This window comes from Eleutherodactylus coqui, chromosome 12, assembly GCF_035609145.1.
Source record: "Eleutherodactylus coqui strain aEleCoq1 chromosome 12, aEleCoq1.hap1, whole genome shotgun sequence".
NCBI lineage: Eukaryota > Metazoa > Chordata > Amphibia > Anura > Eleutherodactylidae > Eleutherodactylus > Eleutherodactylus coqui.
The window spans coordinates 799,145-811,520 of NC_089848.1; the positions used below are offsets into that span (position 1 = coordinate 799,145).

The window sequence follows — 12,376 nt, forward strand, 5'->3', positions numbered from 1 at the left end:
GTGTAACATTGTTGCCGGCGCTGCAGCCTTTGTATACTGTTGGGTCAGACTACTAGTGACGTGTAACATTGTAGCCGGCGCTGCAGCCTTTGTATACTGTTGGGTTGGACTACTACTGACGTGTAACAGTGTAGCCGGCGCTGCAGCCTTTGTATACTGTTGGGTCGGACTACTAGTGACGTGTAACATTGTAGCCGGCGCTGCAGCCTTTGTATACTGTTGGGTCGGACTACTAGTGATGTGTAACATTGTAGCCGGAGCTGCAGCCTTTGTATACTGTTGGGTTGGACTACTAGTGACGTGTAACATTGTAGCCGGCGCTGCAGCCTTTGTATCCTGTTGGGTTGGACTACTAGTGATGTGTAACATTGTAGCCGGCGCTGCAGCCTTTGTATACTGTTGGGTTGGACTACTAGTGACGTGTAACATTGTAGCCGGCGCTGCAGCCTTTGTATACTGTTGGGTTGGACTACTAGTGACGTGTAACATTGTAGCCGGCGCTGCAGCCTTTGTATACTGTTGGGTCGGACTACTAGCGACGTGTAACATTGTAGCCGCCGCTGCAGCCTTTGTATACTGTTGGGTCGGACTACTAGTGACGTGTAACATTGTAGCCGGCGCTGCAGCCTTTGTATCCTGTTGGGTCGGACTACTAGTGACGTGTAACATTGTAGCCGCCGCTGCAGCCTTTGTATACTGTTGGGTTGGACTACTAGTGACGTGTAACATTGTAGCCGCCGCTGCAGCCTTTGTATACTGTTGGGTCGGACTGCTAGTGACGTGTAACATTGTAGCCGCCGCTGCAGCCTTTGTATACTGTTGGGTTGGACTACTAGTGATGTGTAACATTGTAGCCGGCGCTGCAGCCTTTGCATACTGTTGGGTTGGACTACTAGTGACGTGTAACATTGTAGCCGGCGCTGCAGCCTTTGTATACTGTTGGGTTGGACTACTAGTGACGTGTAACATTGTAGCCGGCGCTGCAGCCTTTGTATACTGTTGGGTTGGACTACTAGTGACGTGTAACATTGTAGCCGGCGCTGCAGCCTTTGTATACTGTTGGGTTGGACTACTAGTGACGTGTAACATTGTAGCCGGCGCTGCAGCCTTTGTATACTGTTGGGTTGGACTACTAGTGACGTGTAACATTGTAGCCGGCGCTGCAGCCTTTGTATACTGTTGGGTTGGACTACTAGTGACGTGTAACATTGTGGCCGGCGCTGCAGCCTTTGTATACTGTTGGGTCGGACTACTAGTGACGTGTAACATTGTAGCCGGCGCTGCAGCCTTTGTATACTGTTGGGTTGGATTACTAGTGACGTGTAACATTGTAGCCGGCGCTGCAGCCTTTGTATACTGTTGGGTTGGACTACTAGTGACGTGTAACATTGTAGCCGGCGCTGCAGCCTTTGCATACTGTTGTGTTGGACTACTAGTGACGTGTAACATTGTAGCCGGCGCTGCAGCCTTTGTATACTGTTGGGTTGGACTACTAGTGACGTGTAACATTGTAGCCGGCGCTGCAGCCTTTGTATACTGTTGGGTTGGACTACTAGTGACGTGTAACATTGTAGCCGCCGCTGCAGCCTTTGTATACTGTTGGGTCGGACTACTAGTGATGTGTAACATTGTAGCCGGCGCTGCAGCCTTTGTATACTGTTGTGTTGGACTACTAGTGATGTGTAACATTGTAGCCGCCGCTGCACACGCACGTCTTCTCTGTACACAGGCAGCTTTTGATATTCAGTTTCCAGTTTTGAAGTGAAATAACATGTGTTTCTTGGCAGATCTTGGTATTTTCTTTAGCCTTCGGCCAGGCTTCTGTGCGGGTTCAGCTCCAGTGCCATCTAAGCCTCTGTTCATACTTGTCTTAGTTCTTTCCATCAGCTTGTATTAGCTTCTGATGTCTGACGAACGCTTCATTGGTCAAATGGGGTAAAAAGAAACTGATGAGGACAAATGTGTCAAAGTGAATGGCGGTGGACCCTGAGCAGCCCCTCTATGGTATGGACAATGGCCAGTGATACATCGGAGGCATGTCATTGTTTAACCAGTATAAAACGAAGCACCCTGGAGGGTCAGAGGGTCTGCAGTCCTTCTCCGAGGTCCTCGCGTCATTCCCAATTAGTAACCGCAGTTATACAAGGATGGAATCCCCTTTCTTGGTCGGTGTTTCCTTGACGGCCCATTATAGCCTATGCAGACTGACGTTCCCCGGATCGCTGCATTTCCTCGCCTTGCGTTATTTTGCCCGGGGTTTTATGCCCGCTCTGCGGCGGCTGCCCTGGCATCATTCCTACTGACTGCCACGGAGAGCATTTAGTGCTTCAGTCTTTGAGCAGACGGACACTATAGAAATAAAATGTGTTTGTAGAATTTCTATATTGTAGTTGACAATAGGGCGGGCCCTGGAGCGCACCGCGGCATTCTGGGGTCAGGCAGATGGGTTGTTTCTTGTCAAGGAATGTTCCTTCCTTTAAACAAAGTAATTCTGAGTTATCGGATGGAAGTTTATCCCTCATTCCTATCGCCTGCCTTCCTCTGTTCTGTAAAACATGCTTCTTGTTACAAGCGGGGCAAGCTAGTGGATCATGCGCTGGTTTCACATACTGTATATAGTTTAGCAAGACGCCAGCTGAATACGAAAAGAAGACAAGGCCATGACAACCTAATGACAGCAAGAGTTGTGTATCCCCTCTGCCCGCCAGTAGTCCCCCAACATGTCCCAACAGTAGTTACAGCAATGGCCAACCCTTGCTGTTAGTTGTAGCACTGCACCCCCTTCATCTGATCACCGTAAGGGCTCATGCCCACTGCACCCCCTTCATCTGATCACCGTAAGGGCTCATGCCCACGGGTGTCACGGAATTCTGTTGTGGATTTCCGCTGTGGGAGCCTCGCGTTTAAAAACACGATTGATCGTGGAATGTTGCCATGGATTCCCGAGGTCTCCATTAATACTATAATAATGGAGACCTCTCTCTGCAGAAATCCACAGTGAAATAGAACATGCTGCGATTTTTTGGCAGAATTCCGCATGTGAGCATTGGCAGCAGGAAGGCTGTTAGGCTCAATAGTACCTAATTGCTGCGGGATTCTGCTTCAGATTTCTGCTGCAAGAAACGCAGCAGAAAGCCATCCGTGGGCATTAGCCCTAAGGCCTCCGGTCCGCGAGCGAATTTTCACTGCGTTCCCCATGGCGATAATCGAGCTGCAGGGGAACCAGTGAACACTTTCCATAGCGCAGTCCCCTGTCCAAGAGCGGAGAATCATAGCGATTCTCTGCTCACGGGATTCAAATGGCAGCATGCAATGAGTTTATCAGCTCTCACCTGCTCCTCAGCGGAGATCTGCCGCGGGATATCGCTACGCCCGTGGACAGGAGCCCGAACTTCCCTAGTAATCATTTACCGTGTTCTTCTACCTTCAGTATCCTTGCTCTGTGTGCGCTGACTTTGCCGGGAACACTGCAGGAACCGGGAACTAGGTAAGTATAAAAAGAGGTTTCCTGGACTCCACATCACCATAACTTAGTTTTTGGTGCTTGTAGTTCCCTTTACAGAAGCACTCTTCTTTTTATTTCAATCCATCCCAGCATCAGTGACCTCTGCTGTGAAGAATCCCGCTCTGTAGCTTGTCCCTTCCAAGTTGTGTATTCTGCACTTTTCTGTCGTGTGGCCAGCACTCTGACTCTGCTTTGTGTCCTGCAGTTAATGGGTCAGCTTTATGTCAGCTGTTTTGTTGATGGCAGCCTATCACAGTGCAGCTGTCATTTTAAAGAGCAGAATGCAAAATGAAAGCTGTAATTAGTTGCTATGAGCAAGAAAAAGACAGTTTTTCTACATGAAAATTGTCATAAAGCTGCCCCGTTAACTGCAGGACACTGAGCCTGGTCAGAGTGCTGGTCCTGTGAGCCGGAGGCAAGAAGAAAAGTGCAGAATACACAGCCTGGAGGTGATGAATCGCAGAATTGGATATTGTGATGGATTTCTCAAAAAAAATCTAGAGTCCTTCTTTAAAGATGATCTTTTTCACAGTTTTTAGTTTTTAAATTATTCGATAGGGGGGCTGTGATCTAAAAAAAAATATTCCCAGGGGAGTGCCAATGCCTAAAAGGTTGGGAAACATTGCACTACCATGTTGTTTCTGTATGTCTGATGATGAGGAGAGAAAACCAACGAGGACATAACTGGGAAATAGAAATACTTCTTCTTTTGTAGACATTCTTTCCTCTTAGATCCTAAAGATACTGAGTTTCTGTAATATGGAGGTCCGGAGGGGGTTATTGTGCGCTCTTATAACCGGTGACCTATTGTCACGGTGACTTCACCACTTTACCTGGTTGGCCAAAGAGCAATCTATCGGCACTCTCTACAATGGTGATGGTCCCTCATAGCTTCTTCGCTCTCCTCTGGTTGAGGGCAGTGCTGGTGTCCACAGCTGACTATAGAGTTCCTGTCCTGTGGGAGCTCAATGGACTCGCTGTGTCTGTTCTTCAGGGGGACCCTCAATGTCTGGCCTTCCCCTCAGTTGTCTGCAGGTTGTTGTGCAGCCTGGTTGGGTGTTGGTCTTGGTCAGATTAGGTCCACTTGTTTATAGTGTGTCTCCTAAAAACAACTGCCCCATCAAATGTGCAGAATACCATCTTAAAGGGAAGCCGCTTCTCTCAGTAAGGGTAACAAGGGGTTAAGTACTAGGGGTTCTTCTTAACCTACCCGTTTAACCTAATACCCCCCTGCCCGCCGGCTGCGATTGACAGTTTTCTAGCATGGCAGTGTAATAGAACGTTATCACAGCCGGTCGGCAGCCGTGAGTGACGGACCGCTTAAATCCGCTCTCTAGCAGGGGGTCCTAAGCGGCTCGCACAGTGTCAGACAGCATTGTAACGCGCCCCATCATCGCAGTGCACTAAAATAAAGCCCACGGCGTTCACTGTAGTGCACATTAGAAACGCCACACTAAAACGCATGGTTTTAGCGGGTGTTTAACCCTTTCCAATCCACTGTCTGACCTGTGAAGACATTATGATTTAAGGCTGTACAGCTCCGATTTTGTAAAACGGCCATCAGGGTCCTCTTACTGTATATTGCCAGCCTCTCTGCTGTCGGAGCCTACCCAATGTGTCACCTCATGCAGTACTGGCTTTAGCCAGCAGATAGCGCCGTTGTATAATGGCAGAAAAAGAGTAAGCCCCCTAGGAAAACCAGGATACAAATTGGATTGGAAAGGGTTAAAAGCCTGCTAAACGCTGTAAAAAAAACCCCGCTTGTGTGAGAGCGGTCTAAGGCCTCATGTCCACGGCACGCGCGGATATTTCCAGAACGGATGCACTTTATGCAGCGGTCATTTTAAAGCTGGTTTTGTTTCCCTTGCAGGAGATTGTGGATTGTGGGTTTTTGCGCACCGATGTACACGGATGCACTGCGGGTCATCTGCGCTGAAAAAATCCGCAACCCCACCTCCCAGCCTTTGCCCCATCTCCGTAATTGCTTCTAACCTTCAAATCCGAAGCGGATCTACAAATGTATTTACATGTATTTGCGGCTCCTAAACTCCCATAGAGATAAATGGGAGCAGATCCGCAGTAACACGGAGCGTGCTGCGATTTATGATCCGCGGGTGGCATCCGCAAAGCATTTAAAATCAAATCCGCGGGACTTAAATGAAGTGCGGCTGCTCTATGGGCGGCTGGAGCTGCGGATTCAATTAATCAAACCCGCCCGTGGACATTGGGCCTTCCCACTACTACAGCGGCTGACTTGTCAGGCTGCCTGTCCACCATAATCCGGCTGCAGGGAACGCAGTGAACGCTTTCCATAGACAGCCCCCCTGCCCCTGAGCAGAGAATCCTAGCGGAGGCTCACGGCGGGGATCCGTCCTCTGGCTCCTGCTCCCCGCCGGCGGCCCCCGTGGACAGCCAGTTCTCCGATCGCTGTCCACCATCTGATGGTGCTCTCCAGACTGCTGCGCTATATAATAGTTCCTGTCAGCTAGCAGGTGATACAATGAGACAATAGCAACCTGATAGTAAACATTGTGTTTCTCCCTCGCAGCGCAGGGTCAAGGATGTCATCTCCCCCATAGTCTTCGAAACCGCCTACAGTCTTGGGGAACACGTGGTTGGGAGAGAGGAGAAGGATTTGCCCGCTCTCAAGCCTGTTCTTCGCTGGAAAAAGGGACAGAAGATCGCACAGAGAAACCAGGTAAGAGGATCGCTGAAAGACAGCGTGTAAATGGCCTTTACAGAACACAATGCTTATGTTATTGTTTTGTCCCTGGTTGAGGGACCAGGCTGCTGACCCATTTGTTGTGTTGGCTGGCGGCTCCTTACGTTGCAATGCTCTACCTATGTTGTAGCGCTCGTCTGACCTATATAATGCGCTGGACCTATGTTGTAGCGCTCGTCTGACCTATATAATGCTCTGGACCTATGTTGTAGCGCTCGTCTGACCTATATAATGCTCTGGACCTATGTTTTAGCGCTCGTCTGACCTATATAATGCTCTGGACCTATGTTGTAGCGCTCGTATGACCTATATAATGCTCTGGACCTATGTTGTAGCGCTCGTCTGACCTATATAATGCGCTGGACCTATGTTGTAGCGCTCGTCTGACCTATATAATGCTCTGGACCTATGTTGTAGCGCTCGTCTGACCTATATAATGCTCTGGACCTATGTTGTAGCGCTCGTATGACCTATATAATGCTCTGGACCTATGTTGTAGCGCTCGTATGACCTATATAATGCTCTGGACCTATGTTGTAGCGCTCGTCTGACCTATATAATGCTCTGGACCTATGTTGTAGCGCTCGTATGACCTATATAATGCTCTGGACCTATGTTGTAGCGCTCGTCTGACCTATATAATGCTCTGGACCTATGTTGTAGCGCTCGTCTGACCTATATAATGCTCTGGACCTATGTTTTAGAGCTCGTATGACCTATATAATGCTCTGGACCTATGTTGTAGCGCTCGTCTGACCTATATAATGCTCTGGACCTATGTTGTAGCGCTCGTATGACCTATATAATGCTCTGGACCTATGCTTTAGCGCTCGTATGACCTATATAATGCTCTGGACCTATGTTGTAGCGCTCGTATGACCTATATAATGCTCTGGACCTATGTTGTAGCGCTCGTCTGACCTATATAATGCTCTGGACCTATGTTTTAGAGCTCGTCTGACCTATATAATGTGCTGGACCTATGTTTTAGAGCTCGTATGACCTATATAATGTGCTGGACCTATGTTTTAGAGCTCGTATGACCTATATAATGCTCTGGACCTATGTTGTAGCGCTCGTATGACCTATATAATTCTCTGGACCTATGTTGTAGCGCTCGTCTGACCTATATAATGCTCTGGACCTATGTTGTAGCACTCTTCTGACCTATATAATGCTCTGGACCTATGTTGTAGCGCTCGTCTGACCTATATAATGCTCTGGACCTATGTTGTAGCGCTCTTCTGACCTATATAATGCTCTGGAACTATGTTGTAGCGCTCGTCTGACCTATATAATGCTCTGGACCTATGTTGTAGCGCTCTTCTGACCTATATAATGCTCTGGACCTATGTTGTAGCGAACGTATGACCTATATAATGCTCTGGACCTATGTTGTAGCGCTCATATGACCTATATAATGCTCTGGTCCTATGTTGTAGCGCTCGTATGACCTATATAATGCTCTGGACCTATGTTTTAGAGCTCGTATGACCTATATAATGCTCTGGACCTATGTTTTAGAGCTCGTATGACCTATATAATGCTCTGGACCTATGTTGTAGCGCTCGTATGACCTATATAATGCTCTGGACCTATGTTGTAGCGCTCGTCTGACCTATATAATGCTCTGGACCTATGTTGTAGCGCTCGTCTGACCTATATAATGCTCTGGACCTATGTTGTAGCACTCGTCTGACCTATATAATGCTCTGGACCTATGTTGTAGCGCTCGTATGACCTATATAATGCTCTGGACCTATGTGGTAGCGCTCTTCTGACCTATATAATGCTCTGGACCTATGTTGTAGCGCTCGTCTGACCTATATAATGCTCTGGACCTATGTTGTAGCGCTCTTCTGACCTATATAATGCTCTGGACCTATGTTGTAGCGCTCGTATGACCTATATAATGCTCTGGACCTATGTTGTAGCGCTCTTCTGACCTATATAATGCTCTGGACCTATGTTTTAGAGCTCGTCTGACCTATATAATGCTCTGGACCTATGTTGTAGCGCTCGTATGACCTATATAATGCGCTGGACCTATGTTTTAGCGAACGTATGACCTATATAATGCTCTGGACCTATGTTGTAGCACTCGTCTGACCTATATAATGCTCTGGACCTATGTTGTAGCGCTCGTATGACCTATATAATGCTCTGGACCTATGTTGTAGCGCTCGTATGACCTATATAATGCTCTGGTCCTATGTTTTAGCGCTCGTATGACCTATATAATGCTCTGGACCTATGTTGTAGCGCTCGTATGACCTATATAATGCTCTGGACCTATGTTGTAGCGCTCGTATGACCTATATAATGCTCTGGACCTATGTTTTAGCGCTCGTCTGACCTATATAATGCTCTGGACCTATGTTGTAGCGCTCTTCTGACCTATATAATGCTCTGGACCTATGTTGTAGCGCTCGTATGACCTATATAATGCTCTGGACCTATGTTTTAGCGCTCGTCTGACCTATATAATGCTCTGGACCTATGTTTTAGCGAACGTATGACCTATATAATGCTCTGGACCTATGTTTTAGCGCTCGTATGACCTATATAATGCTCTGGACCTATGTTGTAGCGCTCGTCTGACCTATATAATGCTCTGGACCTATGTTGTAGCGCTCGTCTGACCTATATAATGCTCTGGACCTATGTTGTAGCGCTCGTATGACCTATATAATGCTCTGGACCTATGTTGTAGCGCTCGTCTGACCTATATAATGCTCTGGAGCTATGTTGTAGCGCTCGTATGACCTATATAATGCTCTACCTATGTTGTAGCGCTCGTCTGACCTATATAATGCTCTGGACCTATGTTTTAGCGCTCGTATGACCTATATAATGCTCTGGACCTATGTTGTAGCGCTCGTCTGACCTATATAATGCTCTGGACCTATGTTGTAGCGCTCGTCTGACCTATATAATGCTCTGGACCTATGTTGTAGCGCTCGTATGACCTATATAATGCTCTGGTCCTATGTTGTAGCGCTCGTCTGACCTATATAATGCTCTGGACCTATGTTGTAGCGCTCGTCTGACCTATATAATGCTCTGGACCTATGTTGTAGCGCTCGTATGACCTATATAATGCTCTGGACCTATGTTGTAGCGCTCGTCTGACCTATATAATGCTCTGGACCTATGTTGTAGCGCTCGTCTGACCTATATAATGTGCTGGACCTATGTTGTAGCGCTCGTATGACCTATATAATGCTCTGGACCTATGTTGTAGCGCTCGTATGACCTATATAATGCTCTGGACCTATGTTGTAGCGCTCTTATGACCTATATAATGCTCTGGACCTATGTTGTAGCGCTCTTCTGACCTATATAATGCTCTAGACCTATGTTGTAGCGCTCTTCTGACCTATATAATGCTCTGGACCTATGTTGTAGCGCTCGTATGACCTATATAATGCTCTGGACCTATGTTGTAGCGCTCGTCTGACCTATATAATGCTCTGGACCTATGTTGTAGCGAACGTATGACCTATATAATGCTCTGGACCTATGTTGTAGCGCTCGTATGACCTATATAATGCTCTGGACCTATGTTGTAGCGCTCGTCTGACCTATATAATGCTCTGGACCTATGTTGTAGCGCTCGTATGACCTATATAATGCTCTGGACCTATGTTGTAGCGCTCGTCTGACCTATATAATGCTCTGGACCTATGTTTTAGCGCTCGTCTGACCTATATAATGCTCTGGACCTATGTTGTAGCGCTCGTCTGACCTATATAATGCTCTGGACCTATGTTGTAGCGCTCGTATGACCTATATAATGCTCTGGACCTATGTTGTAGCGCTCGTCTGACCTATATAATGCTCTGGAGCTATGTTGTAGCGCTCGTCTGACCTATATAATGCTCTGGACCTATGTTGTAGCGCTCGTATGACCTATATAATGCTCTGGACCTATGTTGTAGCGCTCGTATGACCTATATAATGCTCTGGACCTATGTTGTAGCGCTCGTATGACCTATATAATGCTCTGGACCTATGTTTTAGCGCTCGTATGACCTATATAATGCTCTGGACCTATGTTGTAGCGCTCGTCTGACCTATATAATGCTCTGGACCTATGTTGTAGCGCTCGTCTGACCTATATAATGCTCTGGACCTATGTTGTAGCGCTCGTATGACCTATATAATGCTCTGGACCTATGTTTTAGCGCTCGTCTGACCTATATGATGCTCTGGACCTATGTTGTAGCGCTCGTCTGACCTATATAATGCTCTGGACCTATGTTTTAGCGCTCGTATGACCTATATAATGCTCTGGACCTATGTTGTAGCGCTCGTCTGACCTATATAATACTCTGGACCTATGTTGTAGCGCTCGTATGACCTATATAATGCTCTGGACCTATGTTTTAGCGCTCGTCTGACCTATATAATGCTCTGGACCTATGTTGTAGCGCTCGTATGACCTATATAATGCTCTGGACCTATATTGTAGCGCTCGTCTGACCTATATAATGCTCTGGACCTATGTTGTAGCGCTCGTATGACCTATATAATGCTCTGGACCTATGTTGTAGCGCTCGTCTGACCTATATAATGCTCTGGACCTATGTTGTAGCGCTCGTCTGACCTATATAATGCTCTGGACCTATGTTGTAGCGCTCGTATGACCTATATAATGCTCTGGACCTATGTTGTAGCGCTCGTATGACCTATATAATGCTCTGGACCTATGTTGTAGCGCTCGTCTGACCTATATAATGCTCTGGACCTATGTTGTAGCGCTCGTATGACCTATATAATGCTCTGGACCTATGTTGTAGCGCTCGTATGACCTATATAATGCTCTGGACCTATGTTTTAGCGCTCGTCTGACCTATATAATGCTCTGGACCTATGTTGTAGCGCTCGTCTGACCTATATAATGTGCTGGACCTATGTTGTAGCGCTCGTCTGACCTATATAATGCTCTGGACCTATGTTGTAGCGCTCGTATGACCTATATAATGCTCTGGACCTATGTTTAGAGCTCGTATGACCTATATAATGCTCTGGACCTATGTTTAGAGCTCGTATGACCTATATAATGCTCTGGACCTATGTTTTAGAGCTCGTATGACCTATAATATGCTCTGGACCTATGTTGTAGTGCTCTTCTGACCTATATAATGCTCTGGACCTATGTTTTAGCGAACGTATGACCTATATAATGCTCTGGACCTATGTTTTAGCGCTAGTATGACCTATATAATGCTCTGGACCTATGTTGTAGCGCTCGTCTGACCTATATAATGCTCTGGACCTATGTTTTAGCGCTCGTATGACCTATATAATGCTCTGGACCTATGTTGTAGCGCTCGTCTGACCTATATAATGCTCTGGACCTATGTTGTAGCGCTCGTCTGACCTATATAATGCTCTGGACCTATGTTGTAGCGCTCGTCTGACCTATATAATGCTCTGGACCTATGCAGCCAGTCTATAAGGTGTTTTCTTGCACTTGACATGTTCTGTTCAGTTTACTAAGAGGTACAAGGATATAACTACAAAAGGCTCCGTTAGACTTCATTATCAGGCCAGTAGAGGCGCTGTTAGTGTCCCGGGGCACAAAGCGTATGACCCCTCAGACACAGCGCCCGGGTACACAGTCCCTGGATATACTGTATTTTACTACTGAACAAAACCATGCGTACCAAGATTATCAAAAATAACAGTATATGAAGGGCAAATAATAACGCCAGACCGTGCCCATACCGTCACTGCTCTGCAGAACATATAAGCCATTAGAGAACAGTACGAATTCAGTGGCACCGGGTGCCATTGCTGATTGGAGTTATTTAGTTTCCCTTTTCTTTAGCATCCAACCCAGATCACCATGACGGCTTCTTTCAACAATGATTTGTCTGTGGCGATAAGGAGGATATTGGCTCATCTACAGAAAAATGCTCAGACTATTACCAGTTGGATGACAGCAGCAGACAGTGACACGGTGGCTCCATAGGGGGTAGGGACTATATCGTGCCAGCAGCTCCATCCCAACACGGATGTTACTGGAAAGTCTACAATCCCTCCTGTAGGCTGACTTTAACCCCCCCCCCCCCCCCCCCCGACAATGTGATGGGCGCTATCCAATGGATAGCACCGATCGCAATAAAGTGATAGAAAGTACA

The 12,376-nt window shown here is 47.0% G+C and overlaps 1 protein-coding gene across 1 annotated transcript in view; it reads left to right on the plus strand.

Annotated features, from left to right (window-relative positions):
• ITGA9 (integrin subunit alpha 9) overlaps positions 1-12,376 on the plus strand; it is a 508,591-nt gene that overhangs the window by 301,491 nt on the left and 194,724 nt on the right. The window contains 1 exon segment of the mRNA XM_066585284.1: positions 6,054-6,203. Within this exon segment, the coding sequence (XP_066441381.1) occupies positions 6,054-6,203 (150 nt within the window).